The sequence below is a fragment of the Homalodisca vitripennis genome, chromosome 4 (genome assembly GCF_021130785.1).
Source record: "Homalodisca vitripennis isolate AUS2020 chromosome 4, UT_GWSS_2.1, whole genome shotgun sequence".
NCBI lineage: Eukaryota > Metazoa > Arthropoda > Insecta > Hemiptera > Cicadellidae > Homalodisca > Homalodisca vitripennis.
This window is the reverse complement of record NC_060210.1, coordinates 173,237,514-173,262,615: the sequence shown is the minus strand read 5'-3', so window position 1 is coordinate 173,262,615 and position 25,102 is coordinate 173,237,514. Positions and strand designations below refer to the sequence as shown.

Here is a 25,102-nt window from a genome sequence, read left to right as displayed (position 1 = left end):
TATTTCCATTTTACTGGATGGAATGTCCATCATATTTTATTGTCATCTTTTTAACTTCAGTTTATCCTCAGATCTGCTTATGCGTATGATAATAAACATTTATTTAAAATGTTGGGTTATTTTGATGATTGATAACTCTTGTGGAAAAGCTCTATCCATTATGCATTACAAGTGGGTTGGTGAAGGTACCTAATTTAACTACATTTTCAGTGCAAATTTCTTGGGTGAAATTTATTTCCATGGAGCCATATAAATATTTTTAACATATCTTATTTAAAGATTCTAATATCTCCATTGCTACAGGGCTAGAATCTGCCTAAATGTTGACAGATTACTGAAAACTCTTTAGTAGATTTGTCAATTGAAACGTAAGCGGGATTGACATGTCGAGCCTTATTGAAATTTGATAAAACCCCTTATAGTGAGAAATTTAAATTTTCTATGTATATACAGAGATAGTTAATTGCCAGGCTGATTATATTTTGTACATAATCCAATATATCATTAGTAAATATATAGTGTAATGTAGGTACACACATAACTTATATTAGTGGTTTAAATATATTTTAAAATTACAATACTCAATATTTTTAGAAGAAAATCAAGTTGTGTATCTGTATACAGATTGAAAATATTACTATGCTGGTTTGAATAATAGTTTAATACTAAATATTAGCATCCAATAAGCTTATAGTGTATTAAAATCATGTTATTTGCATAACGTTTGGTAAAGTTACGCATTTTGTTCAGTTGAGAGAATTTCTAATTATTTTTGTATTGTTTCAAAAAAAATTGTTGTAAAATAGTGGAGAAGTGTAGCAGCAGTTCTGTCTAAACATACTTGTATGCTTCAACATACTCATATGTATCAACATAGATACAATAGTAGACAATCATATTATTATTGATATCACCTACATATTGAGCTGAACACAAAATACCTACACACATAAAATTGTAAAAATACAATAAGTCATATATATACATATTGTAAGTTCAAGTTTATTATATACTATTATGCACCATTTTAAAATTAGTCAACATCTGTCACAAGTTATTTACTTTCATTTTCTTCCATTAATAATAAAAAGTAATATCAACCTATTTCATCAGTGTAATATACATGCATATTTTCTGTCGGCAAAGAAATTCTTCAGATCCTAATGCATATAAATTACTTTTATAAAATTGTTTCAATAATATAGGAGGAGTTCGAATTTAAACTATTACTTTTGATATCTCTGACAGAAGAGTAGAACGGTTAAATAAATAAACTTTAAAACTGCTTCCACAGCAATGTTTAACAATTTTTTAAAACAATTTCCATGTCTGGTATGACTTATTTTAGGTAAAAAAACAAATCCCTGCTTGAACAGCTTATGTAACACATCAGAATGCTCCACAATGTAATTTATAATTCACTGATTTACCCACTGTCAATATTGGTTTACCCACCAGGAACATTGCTTTATCTCTAAGGACCACTGGCTTCTTGCTGACAACACAGTTAGATTAATTTTTGTAATAATTAAAAATTAAATCACTAATTTAACATCATTAAAGTATCAACAATTTAATTTTTCGATACTACATATTGGAATTATTTGAAATTCAGCCTTTACAGAGTAATATTATTATTTTTGTCAAATTATTAAATATTTCTGATTCTGTTAAGAATCGCACCTCGAAGATAATAATGTTACTGCAAGCTAGTATACACATAAATTATTATTTACTTAGTATTGATTAATAGTAATATATCAAGATAATTGAATCAATGATTTAATTAAGTTCAAATTATGGATTGTATTACACAATATATGGAACACATTCAAACAGAAAAAAACTATTTAATACAGGAGGTGGCAAAATCACTTTTTATTTTATCGAAATGAAATGTTTTTAAATAAGTATTCTCTATTGACATGTTGGAAAATATAATAGAACATGAAACGCTATAGGCATGTATTTTGATTAATAATATATATGTTACATTTATATAGCAAAGTTTTACTAATTGTATTTATGTACGAGAATTTTGACTGAATATATTCACCAAGATGTAAACAGGGAGGAGAGTTCTGAACCACATATTCAGTGGATAAGTGGAGCTTCCAAATTATAAGTTTGAATCCCTCTCATAACACTCATAAATTGTGTATTGCTGTTACAGCTGTTCAATTACAGTAATTATTTGGAATTCATAATCATTGATACAATACTTATAATTACATAATTAAGAAACAAACTAAATCAAACTGTAGTAATGGATTTTATGTTTTACTCACAGTGTTGGTCTCATTTCTAAACATACCCGGTCTAAATAACTGTATAAAATATTATTCATTAGTCGAATGTTGAAAAAAATCAATAACAGGGCTTTTTTACTTATGACACTTTCTAAAGTTTATTCTTGGTTAGTTTTTTTAAATGGGATTATACCGGTGTTAAAAGGAACTGCTTTCAGGGGTTTTGGATACTTTATAATGTGACTAATTAGTGTAATATGTAATCTGGAACACCTATTATTCATGGTTTGGATAAATATTTATATTGTTTGGTATACAGCCTGGCTAAATTAAATAATATATATCATGAAGTATTAGTACATACACCTTTTTCATTAAGAAAAATATATTCTTTTAACAATGTTTTTCTTTAAATATATGTTTTAAACTCTATAATTTGATACACAAGAAAACTATCCTTTATAGAATTAATATGAAATTAAACTTGTATGTTGTAACTATTATGATGTGAAAAAGTAGAAAAAATAGTTGACATGTTGAATTACACAGTTAATTAATAAATCTGGTAAAAAAGTTATTTATTGCCTCATCATGTCAAATTATTTTTGGTTAAAGTAGACTATTTATTAATAAATAGTATAAGTTTTGGTGAGAGATATAGGTAATTTTAAATAAAAATGTTAATTTATATGTCAATAGATTGAGTTTTTTTGACTAAGTAAACTGTTTATATATTTTACTTAATAGGTTAGATTATATAAATACAAAATAAATATGAACATTTTACGTATAAAATGAGGAAATCAGAAAGATTTCCATCAAAGTATATAAATTGGCAATCATAATATAGTGCATGAAGATAAACTGAAATGTATTATAACATATTTATCTGATACTACCAATATTTGTAATTTGAAAAGAAATAGTAATAGTTGTAAACCGTAATAATATGTGTAACATAGATTGGGGATACTGGGTGATAGGATGCATCTCTGGCACTAGTGACCTACAGCTCTGAGTACATATTTGGACTTTGGAGTAAATTGTAACCTACAATTTGCCTTTCACATTTTGTGTTTTAAAAATTGTATAAATCTTAGTAGTAAGAGATTTTAAAAACCCAGATAATGTGTATCCAAAATTATATGTCATCTATAGGAAATATAGAGTAGATGTTGTCAATTGACACCTTGACCATGTTAATATCAAGATATTTTGCTACGTACGATCAGAATAATCTAATTCACACATTTTAGACGCTGAACAAGGAAAGTGTATGATGGTAATTACTGAAGAACTGAGCATAATTGTTCGCTGTAATAGCTTTGTAAATTATTTGTAATTATCAGTTTATCTTGTGATGAAATAAAACTGTTTCAAATAAATTATAAAAGACATTCTTAATATAACATTTTTTTAAATAAGTATAATGTTAACAAGTCATAAATATAATATGTTTTGGATCTTAGCATATTTTGTTATTCAATACAGTATAGTCATATTTAGGTATAGAAAGTACTAAAATAAATTTGCAAAAATATATTCGTTTGATATGAACTGTGTAGTTTTAAAAGAATTAAGACTGCACTTAAACATAGTATTGCATTTCAGTTAAATATATAATTATAATTTTTCTTTAAATTATTTGTTAGTAAAATTTTGATAACTGTTTCTGATCTTCAAAAACTATCTTGTTACTAATGAGTATTTTTGTAATGTTTAGTAAATATGATTAAATTAACACTGATGTTAAGCCATTAATTGGAAATAGGCAGGCCTGTACTCAGCATTGGTGCGACCCGGCACCTACCCCCGTACAAGTGTGGCGGGCCTGGGTAAAATTCTCAAAAAACCGGTCTGAGTAAAGGCCTGGATATAGGTTTGATATTTCAATCGTCTAATACCTTCCTCAATACCAAGTACGGTAGCTATTTTCTCATTTCCATTTTCTCATTAACATTTAATTCTTCTCTGTATAAAACAGTGTATGACTTTTATAACAAAATCTTGTCTTTTACTCTTACCGTATTATTACTACTGAATAAACATTCAGAGACAAATATTTAAATTTTATCTTAGTTACGTATTAAAAACATTAGGCCTAATACATCTCAACTCACATAGCATATAACGATGAAAATATTTTAAAGTGTGCACATTTTATGAGCAAACAATTAGAAAATAAAATTTTCTATTTTATTTGTGTCATCTATGCACCACATGAAATTTTATTTTAAAATTCACAATTATTTATATTAAAAAATATTTATAAAATGATATTAAACATTTCTTTTGAGATTTTTTATTATTGAGTTTTTATCACGAACATTTATCACTTAATTATAAAAACCTCTGTTCATTGCTGTTCTGTTCCTATTATGCCATTTACAAGTCAATATACGCAAATACGTCCGGCGGAACGATGCGTTGCACAGCGCGTAGCACACTGGGTTGATTGTACTATTAATGTAGCATAAATAATAGAAGAAATCCCACAGCCCTGGAGGAATACAGTCCGTACAAGCAGTCAAGGGCTTGAGCAACACTAGAATGTTATAAGGAGTCCATGTAATAATGAAAGTCAATAAAATTGCAGACAATGTTTTTGCTGCTTTCTTATCAGCTTTCTTTTCTTGTGTCTTCTTTTTCTTTTTAGCAGGATGGTGTTTGGTTCCAGAAAGTAGAGTTTTTGTACCTCCAGCCAGCTGTTTGGGGATGATCTTGGCGTTGGGGTTGAGAGGTATACGTATGTCCGGGATGTGAGAGGGGCGGCGATTGTGGGGATTGCCACTGGGATGAAGGCTGAGGTTGAAGTCAATGGTAGAGTTGTGGGTGGGACGAGGCAACGCTGGCGTCCGATGAGGTGTGTCCTCGGCTATCATCGTGATTGATGGCTGGTTGTCTGCGGTACCGTCACAGTCTCCTGCTGTGTCCCCTGATCCTGGTAATCGTATCAGGATCGTGTATACCTAAAACCGTTAATTTCACTTTAAGATAGTTAGAAAATCAAAGACCGCAAATTAAATTCTTAAACAATAATATTTAAATACATTCAAAATTCTACATCACCTTAGAAAATCTTTGTACACTATGTTTTCTACACATTTATTTTTGATTCATATTTTATTAGAGAACAAATTTAATCATGCCTTTGTGTTACAATATGGGAGTAAAAAATAATTGGAATTGTTTGTTTATTTGTATAAATAACTATAATCTTGACGTAAGTATGTTATTATTAGGATAACAGCCCAAAAAGCTTTTTAATGTGTAATATAAACAGCTGAGCATAGTTGGTCAGCTGAGCGTATGTTGGCAGAATCGAGATAGATCATATAAACAGTAGAGCATTGTTGGATAGCTGAGCATTGTTGAACAATTGTCGGTATATTGGCACTTCTTGCGATTGCAATCTTTTGTGATGTATGTTGTGTTTCGAAGTTGTATTTAATAAATGACGTTACTGTACCAATTGATACTGTATCAATAGCTTATTGATGTCTTTGGTTTAAGAACGATGAAAACCTAACCATAACTTAAGGCGACAAAAGTCAAGGTTATGAGACCGACATTATCCTAAAATCTTCATTGTTTTCATGATTGATTTTATTTTACTAGAGTCTTGGTACTGGAAACTAGAATTATATATAAGAAACTGGGAAACTTGGAAAAAATAAGTATGTCCTTCCAATATATTCAAAGGGATATAAATGTAGAATCTTAACTAATTTTACACGAGTTTGTATGTGTCTCATGGTGATAAAAAAGTTTATTGATAAATTTCATAAAGATAAAAAACTATACTTATGTATAATCTGACAAAAGTAAATTGTATATGCTGTAATTCCATAAACTAATAAATGAGCTGAGTATAAACCTCTGAGTTTTATTGACAAACAGCTTTCATTTTTATCAAAATGTTGTTTTATAACATGTTAAATAAATACACGAATGTCAATTCATAAAATTATAACCGACTAACTCTTAGAAATTCTGAAACTAAGTGCCATAATTATGAGTTGCAGTTGTTAGTTAGCTAATGAGACAGTTCCGTGGTGAGAGCTCCTGTGTCCACTCTAACTTGTCTTACACTAAGTGGCTTCTAGTTAAAGTAACTGTTACTTTTCACTCTTGTGCTTTGTCGCTCCTTTGAACTCTGTAATAAACAATCAAGATCAAAATAAAACATTTTACTGTACAATAAAAGACAAACAAGTTTTTAATAGTTGTTACATGCACAACTCTAAGAACTTTGGAATTTTACAAGTATAGATGTGATTGATGTAAACAATTAACAATGAAAACCTCTCAAAAGCTGTATATGATTTTAAAATAACCATAGTAATTGTAAATTTGATGTTTCAAAAACTGAAACTGAACTGAGTTATATTTATTAAGGTGGAAATTAATTTTAATTTGACACCCCTACCAATTAAAATATGATTCAATATTAAATATTTTCATATGTTCTGAATTATACATATTTTGGACCAATTTACTCCTAATTTGAGTTAGGAAGCCAAAAAAGTCACGAATATATGCTTGTTATAAATTCTATATATTTTATGAGTTATGTAATTTTTACTTTAATAATTACTTAGGGCTAAAAAGCATTTAATTTACAGTGAAAAATCATTCAAAATGCACAGCTCTATTTCGTTGTCTAATCTTTAACCCTACTCACAGAATCTGTGGACAGAGAACGAGCCTGCAGCCGGTTAGCGGAGGGTAGGCTGCGGGAGTCATAGTGTACGTGGTGGGAGACAATGGGGCCATGGGGATGTATCCTGGAGGGTGGTGTCTGTGGAGGAACATACGGGTCCCGGATAACATTGAGAGATGTGCCGCGAGAAAGGCTGGATGGCAGCGGGGTCTCCACAGACACAGGAGTTGCATACCCCATGTCACTAGGAGTGTCCTCAATGTCGACATCCTCATCTTCACGGCCTGAGTGCCACCAGGCGATACACCACTCTCGTACCCAAGCCCATGTCAGAGGCTTGGCCTATGGCACAAACAATACATCCATTATGAATAATACTTTGAAAAAAAGCAATTCTGTTATCACGAGTATATAAATTTACTTTTTAGGAACTTATTTCTAGGATTTTTGAAAATGTGCTGATTCATTGATGTCTAGGCTTCTTTGTAAATGGATCCGTTAAGCCTGAGCTTAGGGGCACAAGAGATTTTATGGCTTTTTGGGCAGCAAGCAGGAGATTATATTTTAAGCTATGATGTTAATGATAAAACTTTAAGTACAACAAAGTGTGTCCATGGTTGAGATAAAAACATATAGTACTCTTAGTAGTGAACGCTTTTTTTTACTCATACTGTAAAATCATTTAAGAAAGAGCCCCTCTGCTTAAAAACCAAGGAATTTGAAAGTGGGTTAAGGTAATGTTTTATGTTACAACAATTTTTGCTCCCGCTCATGACTTGTCAATCCATCAAGTCTTCTTAATATTAACAACATTTATCTGAATCATTTAAAACATAAAACTTTAGTATTAATTAATTTAATGGTAATTTACATTTTCACTTTATAAAGCAGACACTCTGATTCATGATTGAAGGTGAACAAAGTAAAACTAGACTTTTGTGCGATGCAAATGTGCGTGTTAAATGCCTGTGGCCATTGGGATACTTTGAGTTTGAATGATTGCCTTAGAGGAGGGTGCAAATGTCCCTTCCGGCCTACAGTGTGCCACTTGCTAACCACAGCCCTGAGAGCCAGAGAGAGAGAGAGGAATTGCTCCATAATTTCAATAAATATAAAAACCTTAGGAGAGATTTTTAATGCAAGTTCTGTGTGATAATTATTATCTTGGATCAGGAAGAAAATGGGCTCAAGAATGGTTTCTTGAAGAACTCCAGATTTTACATTTTTTGTAATAATAAATTAATAACTCAAACCCCACAAACTGAAAGGATCTAAGGTAAACTTTTTAAATATTAAACAAACAGTACAAAACGTTGTTGTTGATGGTACACCTTAGTTCAGCAAATGTTATTTCACTCCAAGCCTCTAAATTCCTAAGGCTGGTATAATTAGAAGCAATGGACATATTATTATGAATACAAGTTAATACAGTTTATAACTTTAAAACAGTGTTATAATAGTATAAGTTTTGTTCCTTATGTACTTTATTTCTAACATTAATCTCTTTTGTAAGTCACTTGATAATTCTTTAATATATACAATGATTTAACAAACAGTGATATCAGAATAAATAATATGGTTTGGTAAACATTGCTTTTGCAGTAGTTTTTTCTTATAAAACGTGCCCCTATGAGAATTAGCCTCCTTATTTAATGACCAAGACGAGAACCATTAATCATTACCATATAATATTAGATCTATGCCATTAAAAAACATAAGGTCAGTAACATAGATAAAGAAATGTTTTAAAACCATATGTTTTTGTCTATGTTAATAATATAGACTTTTTTAATATCCCATAAATATTTCTAATATATGACTTTTATATTGTTGATTTGACCTAGTTACATTTTACTAACGGCTTTTTATTAACTTTTTTGATCTTAATATATTGGATAATTTCAATAGTCTTTGAATTGTAATAAAACTTGTTGCTTTATACAATAAAATTCTTGATTCTTGAAATCAACTAATTTGATATAAAACTCATGTTGGTAAATTAAATTATACTTGAAATGTTGTATATTTTGCTTAGCTATCACTAAGTTCCCACAAAATTCCTCTTTTTTTCTGTGGATGGATTTAACATTTGCATATAATATAATTTTTACATAGGCAATGCTGTTTTTGACGATGGATATATGGCTGAGTCATTACATAGCTTAACTATCCACTGGATATCTCAAGAACAATTTCATCTGTAGACTTTAAATTTTGCATGACACTTTAATTATACATAGACAAGAATTATTTTTATGAACGTGCAAGTCTATCCATGGAATTTGAATGTCTATTGAAGGCTCTATCACTTAATAGGCTTGCAGATTTCTTCTGTGTGCCTGGGGCTGCAATCATTTTTCCTGTTTAATTGCCTCCTGTCTGTCTGTCTGTCTGTCGCAAGACATCTCGAGTATGAAATGAGCTGTAGACTTGAGTGAAACCTGTTATGCGAAACTGTAGTGTGGTGTACTCTTACTTTGTTTTATGTGATACTCATGTTTTGTAGCACACAGCACATTCCCCCCCCCCCCAGTATTATATAAGCTTGTTTTCAGCATTTATATATCTGTTTCCCAGGAAGAATAATATAACTTGATGATTTTTTATTGCTCAGTACTAATATAATCAAACTTAGCAATATGTTTAATACACAACTCATATTTTGTAAATATCTTGATAAAAAGACATACTCTAGTTTTATATATTTTTTAAATTTATTTAGTTCATTTATTATAAAATTGTGTGTATTTTATTTTTTTGTGATATCCATCCATAGATCTAACAATAAGCCAAAATATTTTATATATTTTTATACATTTCCAGAAATAAGTTAAACACGTCATGTTAACATAAAAAATATATGTTTATTGATCACTTAATATTTAACTATTAGTTTTCTAGAAAACTACTGGCATTCCCTGTACGATTAATCTCGAATTCTTTATAATATGCGTCACCCGTTCAACTTCGCCTGCTATACCCGTGCATGCTATACCCGCACTACATTGTTGTACGTGAATTGACAGCAACGCCGTGTCAGCACTATCGATGTATAATATATTCCTGGATTGAGTGTTATGTTGTCTAAAAACGGTCCGTTTCCACCACAAGAACTGGCGGACAGGACGTATGAGCCATACATATGGCTCAATCAACCTGCGCTGATAGATTTATTTTTGAACATAACAATTTATAACATTATTAATAGTCCTTAACTGAAAAAGTTCGTGCTTCGAACTATGATTTTTTATTTAACATTTGCATATTTATTTTAATTTATTTTGGTGAATTAAAACTTAAAATCTATTTTGAACGTATACAAATGTAGTACGGTAAGCGAGGAACTTTTTTATTTTTTTGATCAGGAACAAACTTACTGTGGCAAAGTTTAAAATTAAATTCAGAATATTATTTTATATTAAACGCTTTTTTCAAACAAAGTCATTTTACACCGTTTATAAGCGATTACAAAAGCGGAAAACTGGCGCGGTACTGACGCTGGTCCTGCCCTCTTTTCTCAGTTTTGTAGAAGCTACTAACTAGTATATATAATTTTCACGTTAATGCCATTATAATATAGTATTATACGAATAATATAAGAACGACAAGTATTGGAATTTAGATTATAAATTTACAAAGATACTGTTATTGCAAATGTGTACTATGCATTTTATTTATAGATTGCATAATAACAACACAGTTAAAAAAAAGTACTTAATATTGCTTCACATGTTTAACACAAACTCATCACAATATAAATGATTGTATTATTCTAAACCTAACAATTAAGATAAAAATGAACAAAAATCATCTAATCACGCAAAATTTATTATTAGTTTCCACAAAGCTATTTAATTTAATTAGAAGTAGTTCTTAACAATGTTTTATAATCCTAATTTACACATAGCTGAAAAAACTATTTTGTTTAACTTCTGTCTTAATCATAATTTTGACGAGGTCTCCCTAGCATAGGAGTGGCATACAACTTTGTAAAATAGTACACCTATCAATTTAATAAGATTCATCTCACGAATATCTTCTAAATAAAAACTGTTGGGCTTACGTTCATTAAATATTTGTCCAGTAAATTCGGACATGCTAATAAAGGCGGTTCGTATTAAAGTTATAGTCGCTGTGATATGGACAATTATAGTAGTATACTCGTACATCGATGGTCAGCTCTGCACGCGCGTACCGTAGGAACTACGACATTACAGTTTATTCTTTGTAAATACAATATCATCACTAGCTCACTTCTAATTTATGATTGAAACCTTTGTAAGTTTTTATTGTAATTAAAACAACATTTTGTTATACTATTAGTGGTGTATGTGAAGTTGATATGTTAAAAACCAAAAATTGTGAATAATTGATTCTCCTTGGTGGCTATGTACGAGGAAAATATGTAAAATAAATTTAAACATAGTCTAGTTTTCTATTTGTTAATATATTGAAATAATTTTATAAAATACGTTATATCTATGAAAAACTAATTAATATTCAAGCACGACGTAAATGTGGAACGTTCAAGTAGTGGAATAATGAATTCGTGATAGGCTGTTAATGTAAATGTTATCAATGTAGTAAAGAGAACGAATTTGGACCTGTTTTTTATTTTGTTGCTTGAATTTGTAATAAAACTAACCGAATATAAAAGTAATTGATAAAACTGATCAATCCACATCGTAATTACGGTCAATGATTGACAGGGCAGCCCGTCTATTCGGGCAGAGAGAGTGCGTGTGAGAGACCTTGTCGGCAAGGGTTTGAACAATTTCAGGACCACTGTTCTTTAGACACAGTATAATATCACAAACTCTCATAGGGAATGAAGAGGATACTACCTTAAATCATTCTGATTATTGTGGACAGTATTTATTGGTTCTCATTTATTTTTGTTTGTGCTAGTGCATACGCACTTCCTTAAAATGTTAAGTTTAGCCTGATAGTATACTACTTCTAAACGCTGGGCATTAATTTTAGTTAAAGGCGTTTATTTAATTTACTTAATGTTTATTGTGTACTAGTAGAATTAACATCTCGACTTAAAACATATTTGTTAATTAAGGTTAATTATTAAAGTAGTCCAATTTTGAAGCAATAAATGTAATTAATCTTTAAATTTATAACTAATGGGTTGATTTAAATTGGGTTGAAAGTTAAAAGTTAGTATAATAAATGTGTAAAACTATACAGTAAATTATATTCTCTTAATATAATACTCATCTCAAAAGAGTTGCGAATTGACTAAAAACTCGTATCAAGCAAGAAACTGAAAATTCGTTGTCCGAGTTTAGACCTGAGCTTTAGCTAACGATGTTTATGGGTACATCAAAACCTATTATATTAATATGATGGTATAAATAAACGTAGTTTATAAATCATATGTTAGCCGTAATTGCAAATTTTAGGCATTAAAGACTTGAATTATATTAATTAAAAAAAAAAAACTCGAGTAACTGCGTATTACCGTACCAAATCTCGTATCAAACCATGAAATTGCGATTCATTTGCGAGTTCAGACTTGAGCCGTAGCGATCAGCAACAGGCTTGGAGCCAGAATACAAAACTCTCAATCACAAAACAATAATTCATCTAATTTAAAATTTCAAAATATTAATTAATTACATTCTGCTTGAGTGGATTTTTCAATTTTAAACTTTTCACAAAACTTAGTTAAGAATTTCAAACGTTGAAAAACCTCACGCATACCTAAATATACTCGTATTGCCTTAATGCAATTTAAGGGTTTCAATTTATTTTCATTAAACTTGATTCGCACTTGGTGATGTGTAGCGAGGGAGGAGTGGTGGGACCTGAGGAGTTGGCACAGAGAGTTCTTGTTTAATTAAGCGGCAGAGCTCATGTCAAGAATGCGAGGGAGGGCTCCACTAAATACTTTCATTATTCTTTTCTAAAGGCATAAGGGTTGCGCTCGCCACCCTCGGCGTCTTGTCAGCTTTTAGAATGATACAATACGTTTTCTTTCCAAGAACGATAATCTACAAACACAATTATTTATTCCACTGTTAGACGTAATATTCTATTACAAATAACGTGTGAGACTAAATTCGTCTTGCCTTTAGTTATATGGGGAAATGTATACAATCTAGTGAGACATAAACATGTAATTTAGTGAAACCGAATCGTGTCTTATACGTGACGAACTTATAAACTTACCGCGTTAATGACAACTTTATTTCAAATCGACGTTTTCAAGATGCCTGAATAGACCAGTTCTTCTCAGCAACTGACATTCAGCCGTAATGCTTATGAGGGTGCCGGAATCGTCATGATTAGGGAATGCATTACTACCACGCACACATATGTCATGCAATGATAGATTCATTGGAATATAAACTCTGTACAAAGTAATTTAATGTATGAGGATATAATATGAGTAATTTGATGTATCAGACTTCGAGTCAACGTGGGAGGGTTCACGTTAGCCCCACAGCGGACAAACAACATCCTGGCCTGGAGAGGAACTGCAATTGGGCTGATGTTCACCATATTCAATTTCGGTATAGGTATAGTTGGGGAGATAATGGGGATATAAACCCTCTCGTTTGAAATTCGTCATGTATACAGACAAACATACACGAAGATAGAAATTAGATTTTGTTATTAACGGAAGAGACTCGGTCCGATAAACGCTCAGCTATTTAAACTTCGTAGAGGCCAATTAAAGAGAATACGTTAGTCATAACCCTAAGTTTTACAATAAATTGTAACATTTCCTTCTAGGCTACACCTTCTAACCTAAGGTTGGATAGGTTAGGGACTAGGTTAGCTTAGAAGGCTAGGTTAGGTTTGACTTCTGTTAAAATACAGTTTAACCAGAATTACTGTTTGACCGACAAAACTTGAGGCACCAGATGGAACGATCTGTATACCGTTTCGCTATACTGATGTAGAGGTAGAGTTTAACCTCAAGGATTTTCAACCTGGACAAGGATTTTGAAAGTAAAACTTTTCCAGCATACCTTATGGCGGTAGTGGTCGCTGTAGACGGCGGAGCTGACGTAGGCCGAGTCCATCTCGTCGTCGGCGATCACTCTTGCCCCGGACTCTGCTCTTGCTCTCCTCCACTCTTCCAGATCCACGGCCTCGTCACTGCATTTAACCACACTACTGTACACCACACCCACACCATGACAGCGGCACAGAGCAGAACAGAGAAGCAGAGCCGTCATACATCACACACACACACTACTCGAATTTACTAATTGTGTAATAGACGTAAAACATTTCAGAAAACCTTTTAATCAAGTATGTAATAATTTAAAATTCTGTTACAGTTAATCTAATCAAAATGAATTGTAAATATACGTAACACTGTACACGAAATCGAGGTAGTTTATTTGCACAAATGTTTTGTGCTCTAGTTAAGTTGTTCGATTTGAATATTTTGTGTAGTGAACTCAACGTAAAATAAATTGTATATTATTCTCCAAGTGACTTTTTAAGAAAAACTCCGTTCATCCAAAAGTTAAAAAGAACTTCATATTTTTCAAATATCTATGGAACATCACTTCCCCCGCCTCACGGGCCCACCCCGCCTGACGAGATTTCCTTTCTTCATAGTTTCGGTTTTGCAAATTTCGCTATATACTAAAAGAACCGTTATATCATTTGGCACAAGAAAGTTAAGTTAAAAGTATAGGATTTAATTTTTATATTTACAAATAAACCATACAAATTTTGAATTTACTCAGTTAACAGTTGTTAAAAACCAAAAATCCCGATTAAAACAATGTACAGGCTACAAGTGCATGCAGTGCAGTGAGCAAAGCGATGTGCTGGACTACACGAACGATGAGATGGGTTTGAAATGCTCAATGATAAGATGGCAATAATTGTATTGTTGAGTGTGGTTTGATACTCGTATTACAACAATGAAATTTACACAAGAGAAATAAAATCTCTACTACCATGATAGACGTTGTGTAGTTACATTTGGCAAGACATTTGATAATTTTCGTATTTTTATTGAATAGCGTATTGAATTTTTATAATCAATACAGACTACATTGACATTGCTAACGATGTTCGCGGGAAGTGGAATCATCAATTTTTAAATGTACTTTTCAGTTTTCAACATCAATAAACGTAGTTTTACGAATCATACGTAAGCCAGAAACTGTATTTTCCTGTATGTCAGTCCGGTATACATAGAGACATCCGGTTTCCATTTACGTTTTTGCAGCAATGAGTCCAATGCTAGACAAATAGTACTTTAGTAAAGGAATATAGATTACATAAAAGAATACAAATATTATCTATCGTCTAATTAGTTTTCATATAGTAATTTTTTCTAATGTGTATTTTTTTAACAAATACCAACGTTTGCTGTTAATTCGCAATTAAATTTTAAATATTAAAATTTTAATTTAAGAATGTGCGTTCCTTCGAAAATGTTGTTTGGTAGCCTAAGTACTACATTTACAGTAGAATGTATTATAAAGCCCTCGATAGTCCGACAAAACGGTTCGACACTTGACATATAGTATAAGCTGATAATCATGTCAGATGAGTGTGAGATACTGCTACCCTGAGACTATTGTTATTACCTGGAGTTTGACCGCTTGCTGCTGTCCTTTTTGCCCGCCTGCAGGTTGGGCAGGTCTTTCTGTCGCTTCTCGGTCTCGCGCCAGATACGCCAGTACAGGAAGCACATGACAGACACAGGCACGTAGAAGGCGGCTATGGCCGTGCCGAATGTGATGTAGTGGTTCGTCTCGATAAACTGTATGTAACACTCGTGGTCGGGCACCGTGCGCATGCCCTCGATGTACGGCCATGCGTAGATCCAAGGGGGCCACAACAGCAGCGAAATGCCCCACGCACATCCTACGTACATAAATGCTTACACATATGCACACGATTTATACCTCTATGGAAGCCTAAGGAAGATCCAGGCGGTTATATAATGTAATCAAACGCATATGCGACTGCTACTTCTATGAATTCCAAACGTAGACCCACAGCGGCTACAACACCAGCTGGATGTCGCATGCTCGTCCTACATACTCGTACATACAGGTACTGAAACATTTATAACTCTGCTCATGAATAGATCTAAAAAACTGAAGTTGAGTTGGAGGCGTTTATGTTCTACTGTAAATTAAATAATAAATTTATTAAATTAATTAAATAAAAAAAATACATATAACTGCTATTATATCCATACAGGAACATCTTACATGTCAGTTGTTTAGTATAATTTGTCGATAAAGATGTCGTATTTTCATGAGATATTGCTAATATCATGCAGTGTTTAATTAAGTACTTTATATATTACTAGCTGTTCCCCGCGGCTTCGCACGCTTTTTGTAAGCTTTGCTCGTGTATGAGCACTTCTGGTTCAAGTGAATTATATTGTCAACGCCGATGTAGAGTTTACCTTGTTGACACTATCAAGAAAATCTACCAAAAGTGAATGTTTATAGCCATTATACACGTACATGTACTTAATAATAAAGCGGTCTAACATTCAAGCTAAAAGGCCAAACAGAAATTCATTTGAAAGACAAATATCCATAAAAACTTAGCGCCTTCACATAGTGTGTGGTTATTATACACAACTATCTCGTAATTAATTGTAGTTTACAATGTGCAGGCGCTTTGATAACTTATATATTTTGCAGCGCCTCCTGGTGGTGAGTTACATCAATGGGCATAGCATATAAACCTTCTACGTGGAAAAATACATATACATACAAATTTTCATAATGATCGGTCAAATAGTTTCTGAGTCTATAAAGGACAAACATACAAACATTCATTTATATATATATATTTTTTTTTTTTTGTAAATGTTTAGTTGTCCTACTTACCTATCATGAAGGCTGCGCGGTTAGTGGTCCGCTTGGCCCGGTACGTTAGCGGCCGGGTGACCGAGAAGTATCTGTCGAAGCTGATGATGAGCAGGTTGAGTACGCTAGCGTTGCTGGCCAGATAGTCGAGAGCTAGCCACGTGTCGCAGACGTGAGGCCCGAGCGGCCAGTAGCCGAGCAGCGTGGACACGGTGAACAGCGGCATGGAGATAGCGCCGATGGCAAAGTCCGCTACAGCCAAACTACAGCAATCGAAATAATAATCTTTTCAGATGGTATTTATATTCTGAATATGGTGTTTTATTTGTTTGAATTTAGAACCGGACATCCAAAGTATGGAACTTCGGCTACGATAAAACATTTCACATTTTCCTATGAATGTCATAAAGTTGTAAATAAACTCAACCACAGAAAAACTTATTATCAATGGTTCATGAGTTGTCTAATGAATTATAAATTTGTATTTAAAGTTGGTTTACAAAATTCGATCATAAAAGTAATAATCAGACGAACATTACAAGAAAAATATATCCTAAAATTAAATTATAGGCTTTAACAACCAGACTGAGGTTTCTTAAATGTCCTGATAACATCGAGGAAACATACAATAAATTCATAATACGTTTATTATATTCTTCTGTTAATAAATTTTGATCCTATCAAACTTATACGGCTAGAAAAAATACTAAAAGGATTAACAAAAGCGTCCTAGTAGCAAGGAAACCAGAAAATTAATCACAAACAAACAAAACTGTCTAATGACCAAAATTAAAAAACTAATACCGTATAATGTGACTGGAACAACAAAAGTATACGATGTACATAGACAACTTTAGTGGCAATCTTTGGAATATAAAACACACACATACGCGTGTCTGCGCGCTCGCGCGTACACACACACACACACACACACACACACACACACACACACACACATATATGTGGAAAATTAATTTAATATGCAGATGATACAACTCTTTGCTCTAGTGAGAAATCACTGAATGATTTAGAACTGAAAACTGTCATGGAAACTTAAACTCATGTGCACAAATTGTACTAATGTTGATTTAGAAACCAATGTAGCCAAATCTAACCTCATAAAATCTATTAATTGCCATGTTGCTGTTGAGGACACTAACATAAATGTTATGATTGATGAAACCATGATTGAGGAAGTAAATTGTATAACATTGTTACGAATTTATATTGATTAAACAGGTAATGTTAAATAATACATATATTATATATAAATAATTTATGTTCAAAAGTATCCTCTGGCATTAAGAAATCTAAGTAAATATTGTACAAAAACTATATTAAAATGTTCTGTTGTATTATATCCTTACTTATAATACGGTATTGATATTTGGGAATGTTATAATGTAAATAAGTTTTAGAGACTGTTTGCCTTAAAGAATGTCCATAGGAATTATTAAAAACTTCATTTGAGACAAACATGTAAATCTGCTTTTAAAGATTTGACTTCTGGCACTCTGCTTTGTTTATATATCTTAGAGAGAATATTGCATTCAAAATTTAAATGCACATCATTTGAGGGAAGGGATTACCGCAATCACAAAACCCATTATAATCAAATCCCCAGACCTCAGCAATACAGACTACATTTATTTAGAAACTTTCCGCCTCAAGCAGGAGTCAGATGTTATAACTCTCAGAATATATTAAATTACAAACCAATGAAAAATCATGTAAAGAAACCTGAAAAAAACTTTTAGAACATAACCTTATAAATATAACTAAATTAAAATTTTCAGATTAACATTTTATAAATGTTATAGGGGAGACCGGGGCAAGTTGACGACCGGGGCAAGACGACGAATGGTTAGTTTCTCAAATTAGTTGCTAGGTAGTAGCACCGGTCGAATGTCAGTAGCGCTCCACACGGATGGCCTCTGAAATAACTGGCAGTGAAGACAAGTTCGCCATTGTGTGTGTTGTTACAGCGGCTTGTTGTTTTTGGAGTGCGTTTTTGTAACTTTCGGCCTTTGCATCGTAAGGTTTATTGAATACGCAGGTAAGATATGTTAATTTTCAATATTACCTATATTTACCTTATGTATTAGGCTACTCATAAATACCATGTTTGTTTATATTTATCTTAAACTTAATGCCAATAAAATTTACCTACTCTATTACGGCCGCTCGGGGCAAGATGACGTGGGGCAAGATGGCGTGTTCGTCATCTTGCCCCGGTTAATTTTACTGGTGCAAAGCTGAAACTTTTAAGAAGTATGGTTATGCATACAATTTTGATTTAAGTAAACTAATAACTGACGACACTGTGAGACTTAACCACTTATTTAAAAAAAATTTAATCTACACTTTTGTTTAACAATTTTACTTTAGAATTGAATTTTTATTAATTTAATATGCGGGTACAGATTTTTAGTTTTACTTTGGTTCCAGAGATGGTGAGAAACTACAAAAAGACTTCCTCTAGAGGAGAGTGGGAAAAAACCAACATGGATACTGCTTTCACAGAGGTCAAGGAGGGAAGAATGACTTGCTTGGGAGCAGCGAGAACTTACAATGTTCCAGAGGCAACACTTCGACGCCGACTGAAAAAGAACGTTTCGGTAACTATTTTCACCTACACCTTGCACCACGTTTATATTTACAACTTGTTTTAAGTTAAATTATTTACCACCTTGTTTTTGATATTAAAACAAAATTTACTTTGGTATAACAACTTCTCACGTTACAAAGACAAGACTATAATCCGTACCCCAGCTTTTTACGCAAATACACATAACATTTTCATTTACTTCATCACAACATTTCTAAGCAACCTACAACGATTATTATTTACATTTTCCAAACCTTAAAAAGTACCAAACTTTAAAATAATGAAATAAAATAAATATAAATTTTTTACCTTTCCTGCTCCCCTTAAACAAGTTTTTTTTTTAGGATATGCCTGTCCATGGAGGAAGATATAGAGAAGTATTCAATGAAGAGCAGCTCCAAGATTTACACAACTATTTGACGGTAATGGACCAAATGTTTTTTGGAATGACCAAGTTGCAGTGCAGAAAACTCGTTTTTGAATACGCAGAACACTTAGGGATTTCTCATCCGTTTAATAAAGAAACTAAAATGGCTGGTGAGGATTGGCTGGCTACCTTTATGAAAAAACACAACTTTAGTATGCGTAAGCCAGAAGCAACATCTGTTGCAAGAGCAATGGGTTTCAACAAACCTAGTGTTGATAAATTTTTCTCCATTTTGAAGGAAGTGCGAGAAAAACACAATTTTCCCGCTGCTAATATCTACAATGCAGATGAATCAGGACTATCTACTGTGCCCAATAAATTACCTAAGGTAATTTCACCAAAAGGAAGTAGAAGAGTTTCTAAAGTTGTGTCTGGGGAGAGAGGCAGGAACGTCACTATTATTTGTTGCATCAATGCTACGGGAACTTACCTACCCCCTTTTTTGGTATTTGCCAGAAAGCGAATGCGACCTGAACTCATGGAAAGAGCTCCACCAGGTAGTGTGGGCCACTGCAGCGATAATGGCTGGAGCAACGGAGAGTTGTTCGTAAAGTTTTTGAACCACTTTATCCTCAATGCAAAACCCACAGTTGATTCTCCTATCCTGCTACTTGTCGATAATCACAGAACCCACATAACCCTAGAGGCAATCAACTTATGCAGAGATAACCATATTGTTATGGTTGGATTTCCTCCTCATACAACACACCGTCTTCAGCCCTTGGACGTTTCATTCTTTGGTTCGCTGAAAACCTTTTACAGTCAAGCTTGTGACAACTTCATGGTCAATAATCCAGGACAGACCATCAGTGACTTTAAAATTGGTGAGCTTTTGACCATTGCTTATTTCAAGGCTGCAACTGTTGGCAATGCCGTTAGTGGGTTCAGGTCCACAGGAATAGAACCTTATAATCCACTTGTATTCGACGAACATGACTTTGCTGCATCACAAACAACTGATCAGAACCTGGATGTAGGCCTAGACCCTAGCTATAATGAAGATGAAAATCCTACTATCCAATCAACAACATCAAATACAACAGAAACTCCAGGTGAACCTGAAGAAGAAACCATTGAGCTGAGTGAACGCCAAGAAACAGTAGGCCTAGTAGACTGTGCCCCAATCCCGGTAAAGAAGAATACAAGTGTCTTCGACTTTAAGCCTTTACCTAAAGGTAAACCAAAGGATAAGAAAAGAAAAGTTCAGAAGTTAAGTTCTAGTATTATAACAAGCACGCCAGTAAAAATGTGTTTGGAAGTAAAGCAAGAAATGAAGGATGAAAAAGAGCGCTTAAAAAAGAAAAGAGAAGAGCTTCGAGCTTCAAAGGTTTCAAAGAAACTCAAGTTTGGACCCTACAAAAAACGTCCTAGGTGTATGAACACAGCTTCTACTTCAAAAGGCAGTGAAGTTAGATGTCCTGGGTGTGAAGAAAAATACTCCGATCCTCCAGTTGAAGAGTGGATCCAGTGTTCCAAGTGCAGTGAATGGTGGCACGAGAATTGTACAAGCTACGAAGGTGGGGAATTTGTTTGTGACTACTGCTAGTTTGTCAGTTTTTGTACATAAATAAAAATGACTAGCAGCCTTTTCTTTTACAAAGTAGCGTGTTTATTTAAACCTCCATAACATTCGTCATCTTGCCCCTATGCAAAAGTCATCTTGCCCCGGGGGTGGGGCAAGATGACATTTTTGCATTGTTTCATAAGAACTAAAATTTACAAACAAAAAATTGATATTATGATAATTAAAAAAAAATTAAATGTAGGTAAAGACTTATACTTAACTCTTATGTATCGTAAGACTTTTATTTTTATCACAATATTTTATTAAAAATATTTATTCCTTAACGTCGTCAACTTGCCCCGGTCTCCCCTACATTTATAACTACAATTATTCGAATATATTTTTTTATTATATTAAGATATTAGAAGGAAAACACCTGTAAATTAAAAATAAATTGTATTACAATATTGGCATTGGTGACATAACTTAATGTTGTATTATCAATAAAATGAATGTTAGTGTTATTAAAATTATTTCATATTAAAAGGACAAACATTCAAATACATAATTGGAATGCCTTTGGCAGAGATTTACACGGGTGTATTATGTAGGGTGTCGAGAACTATCGCTCGTTGAAGTTGGATGACGTTAAAATTTCTTAGTTAACGTCAACCGTGATGATTTACAGCCGGTTATTTGTCGTATTGTGAACGCGTACCCGTGTAACAAGAAACGTAAGGCCAGTGTAGAGAGCGAGCAGTTCACAGGTGGTCTTGCTCAACGATTATGGCTATCTACCCCACCAACATCAATTAACTGCAGAGGAACTTTTAGCATTTACTTGTAACAACTAATGCAATTTCCAGACATTTATTCGATCATACATATTGAATTTATCAACATTTGTCTTCGTGGTTTAGGTCTACTTTTACATCTGATCGTTAGCTTTCACAATAAAATTATAATACCATTAGCAATTTATTGGGCAAAAACATCTCAAATAAATAAATAAAAAGTGGACCCGTGCACACGTTGAAAATTAGTTAGTGATGGGATTTTTAATTGTCAGTATACCTGTATACAGGTTCTAATCTGATACATAAAATCTGACACTTTTGTCATTATCACTGCGTAAAACCCACTTCTTAGGTCTTAATGACCTAATACCGTAATATATCCAGGAAAAGAGATTTCGTTCGGCATCTCATGAAAAAAGAACATTTGGAAAAGGGGTTATTGAAATGAGACTGTGAAATGGGATGCGCTATATGTCTATTAGTAAGTGATTTATTAAATTAAAACTCTTGTTAACTGTAATAATTTGACCCTTAATGAAATAGTTAAACCATTTATAATTTGTTCATTGTAAATTAGTAACTGGTTGGCTATAGAGTAAGAACAACAACAATAAAAATATAATTATGCTTATTTCTGTTATTCACATTATTTGTGCATTCAGATAAGACATGAGTATATAATAAGCCTGACGTAAACATGAATTACATTTTAAAAACTTATTTTGAATTAACGATAAGAAAGACTAAATTACCTAAAAAGGAAGTAATTACTGATGGTCTGTAGCTGTTTATCTATCTTAAAAGAGATCATAACCATGGAGTTGCCAACAACAGTGGCAATAGAGAGAAGACTTGCGGTGATGGCGATGAAAACTATCTGTGTGATTGTATAGTGACTCTTGCGCTCCAGAGGCGGTGGAAGGGACGAGGTAAAGTTGAGCGCCACATCCATGTCGTCCCGTCCGCCCGGTCACCAGTCAACCATCCTGCAACAGCGATATAGAGGGTAAGCAAGGTGCCTGTGTTCTGTCCGCCCGGTCACCAGTCAACCATCCTGCAACAGCAATATAGAGGCTAAGCAAGGTGCCCGTGTTCTGTCCGCCCGGTCACCAGTCAACCATCCTGCAACAGCAATATAGAGGGTAAGCAAGGTGCCCGTGTTCTGTCCGCCCGGTCACCAGTCAACCATCCTGCAACAGCAATATAGAGGGTAAGCAAGGTGCCCGTGTTCTGTCCGCCCGGTCACCAGTCAACCATCCTGCAACAGCAATATAGAGGGTAAGCAAGGTGCCCGTGTTCTGTCCGCCCGGTCACCAGTCAACCATCCTGCAATAGCAATACAGAGGTTAAGCAAGGTGCGCGTGTTCTGTCCACCAGGTTACAGTTACAGTTAATCAATTTGCAACAGCAATATATAGCATAATAAAGGTGCCCGTGTTTTGTTCAAGTAGTTCTGTTAAAATGTGGAAGCGATAGTAACTGCATTATATTCGTCAACCCCTACAGATTGACTCTTCATGCCATGTCTTCAACACAAAGCATAGAGTCTTGTTTCACTACACGGTATGAGTTAAAAGTATGGATACACTCTGCTTCGTTCTTTATGGATAAAGATCTGGTGGGTTTTACTTTTGAACATTTTGAGCCGCTCCTCCAAAATCCCATTTGGGGGAAATGGGCAAAGTTGTAACAGTAACTAAAAAGTTCACTACTATTTCCTACAAAGGTGTCTCGAGTTCTACAAAAACTAAACAGATTGTATCCATACTCTTAACCCACACTGTATATCAGCTGTTATAGTTCAAATATAAAAAAAAAAAACATAAAAACAAAACTGAACTATGATATACTGTATTTTTCGACTACGAGTAAATTCTTAGTTTAACGCATGTTAAGATATACCTTGAATATTTGTATCAATAGGGGGAGTTGCAACCTCCAAAACACCCACCCCCCTTTTGAATACGCCTAAGGCAGTAAGTGAGGTACTAAACAAACCCAGTACATCCCTAGGCGTAGCAGCTTGTTCTACACGAGTAACAATATAATAATATTGTATAACACTAATACTAAATAATGTTATTTAATATTAGATTAAATAACACTAAAGGTGTTAAGGTTTATTGAAACCTCATAAATCAAATAAATAGATCTTGCCCAGAGAAACGAAAACAGTCAAGTGATTATTAGTGATTTGACAACTATACATAATAAATCGATTAGTAAAAATAAAGATTAAAATGTTTGGGATACAATTTTTGTAGCAAATGTTCAAAGGGGTATGGTTTTTCATTTACTGGAGAAGACGGAAAATCGAAATCCCTCATGTGTTGTACGTGGAGAATGTTTAAGCAATGATAGCATGAAACCTCCCTTAGTTTTGAATCATCTTGAGATTCAACACTCCCAGTAAAAAAGGGGGCAGGGTACGATAAGCAGACCCAGTTTTTTATATCGAAATTGGCAAACGACATTACTTAATCATGACCATCGATATAATAAATCGATACTGATTAAATATTTTGAACAATTAACTTAAATAATCTATACCAACAGCTGTAAACACTTTCAAATAATACTCGTACTGTAATATTTCTAATATACAGGGTTTGTCCGGAAAGTAATAGGACTGAGTCAATTAAAAAAAATGTATTGAGCAAATCGTTACAATTCTTTAAAAACTTTCAAGATAGGCTCCTTCTGCGTCGATGCAGCGCTGCCAGCGCGATTTCCAAGCATTGAAGGCGTCACAGAAGCCATTCTCCCGGAATAGCCTTGAGAGCCGCGGTGCAAGCTGCTTGGATCCTCTCTGTCGTCTCAAAATGCTTGCCTTTTTTAGGCGAGAAAACAAAAAAAAGTCTGGGGGGGGGCCACATCTGGGCTGATAGGCGGCTGTGGAAGAGTTGGGATTGCCGGCCTTGGTCAGGTAGCTATTCACAAGAAAGACGGTGTGAGCCGCAATTTCTGGTCGCCAGTGAGCACTTTTGGGACCATCTTCGCACACACACTTTGCGCATGTTCAAATGCTCCGTCACA

The 25,102-nt window shown here is 33.5% G+C and overlaps 2 protein-coding genes across 3 annotated transcripts; one reads left to right on the top strand and one right to left on the bottom strand.

Moving 5' to 3' along the window:
- Positions 1-4,558: 4,558 nt before the first annotated feature.
- LOC124360663 (muscarinic acetylcholine receptor DM1) lies at positions 4,559-23,388 on the bottom strand. Of its 2 annotated transcripts, none has more exons than XM_046814483.1 (6): positions 22,819-23,388; positions 16,752-16,993; positions 15,486-15,765; positions 13,899-14,046; positions 6,934-7,254; positions 4,559-5,218 (listed from the first exon to the last, which is right to left on the bottom strand). In XM_046814483.1, exons 1-6 carry the CDS (start codon positions 23,016-23,018, stop codon positions 4,586-4,588), a joined length of 1,824 nt encoding a protein of 607 aa, XP_046670439.1. In that variant the 5' UTR covers positions 23,019-23,388; the 3' UTR covers positions 4,559-4,585. The 2 variants fall into 2 exon arrangements, with proteins under 2 accessions (XP_046670439.1, XP_046670440.1); XM_046814484.1 differs by having other exon boundaries at positions 13,899-14,028.
- LOC124360662 lies at positions 18,557-21,353 on the top strand. Its single transcript, XM_046814482.1, has 2 exons — positions 18,557-19,348; positions 19,683-21,353. The coding sequence occupies exons 1-2, from the start codon at positions 19,142-19,144 to the stop codon at positions 21,309-21,311; spliced, it is 1,836 nt and encodes a 611-aa protein (XP_046670438.1). The 5' UTR covers positions 18,557-19,141; the 3' UTR covers positions 21,312-21,353.
- Positions 23,389-25,102: the final 1,714 nt, after the last annotated feature.

Bases quoted from the DNA above. Each gene is read 5' to 3' on its own strand.
- LOC124360662 (XM_046814482.1), top strand. From the start codon at position 19,142: ATGCGGGTACAGATTTTTAGTTTTACTTTGGTTCCAGAGATGGTGAGA. The intron at 19,349-19,682 runs GTAACTATTTTC...TTTTTTTTTTAG, and splicing joins GACTGAAAAAGAACGTTTCG to GATATGCCTGTCCATGGAGG.
- LOC124360663 (XM_046814483.1), bottom strand. From the start codon at position 23,018: ATGGATGTGGCGCTCAACTTTACCTCGTCCCTTCCACCGCCTCTGGAG. The intron at 15,766-16,751 runs GTAAGTAGGACA...TTATGTACGTAG, and splicing joins CCGCGCAGCCTTCATGATAG to GATGTGCGTGGGGCATTTCG. The intron at 14,047-15,485 runs GTAATAACAATA...TGTGGTGTACAG, and splicing joins AGCAAGCGGTCAAACTCCAG to TAGTGTGGTTAAATGCAGTG.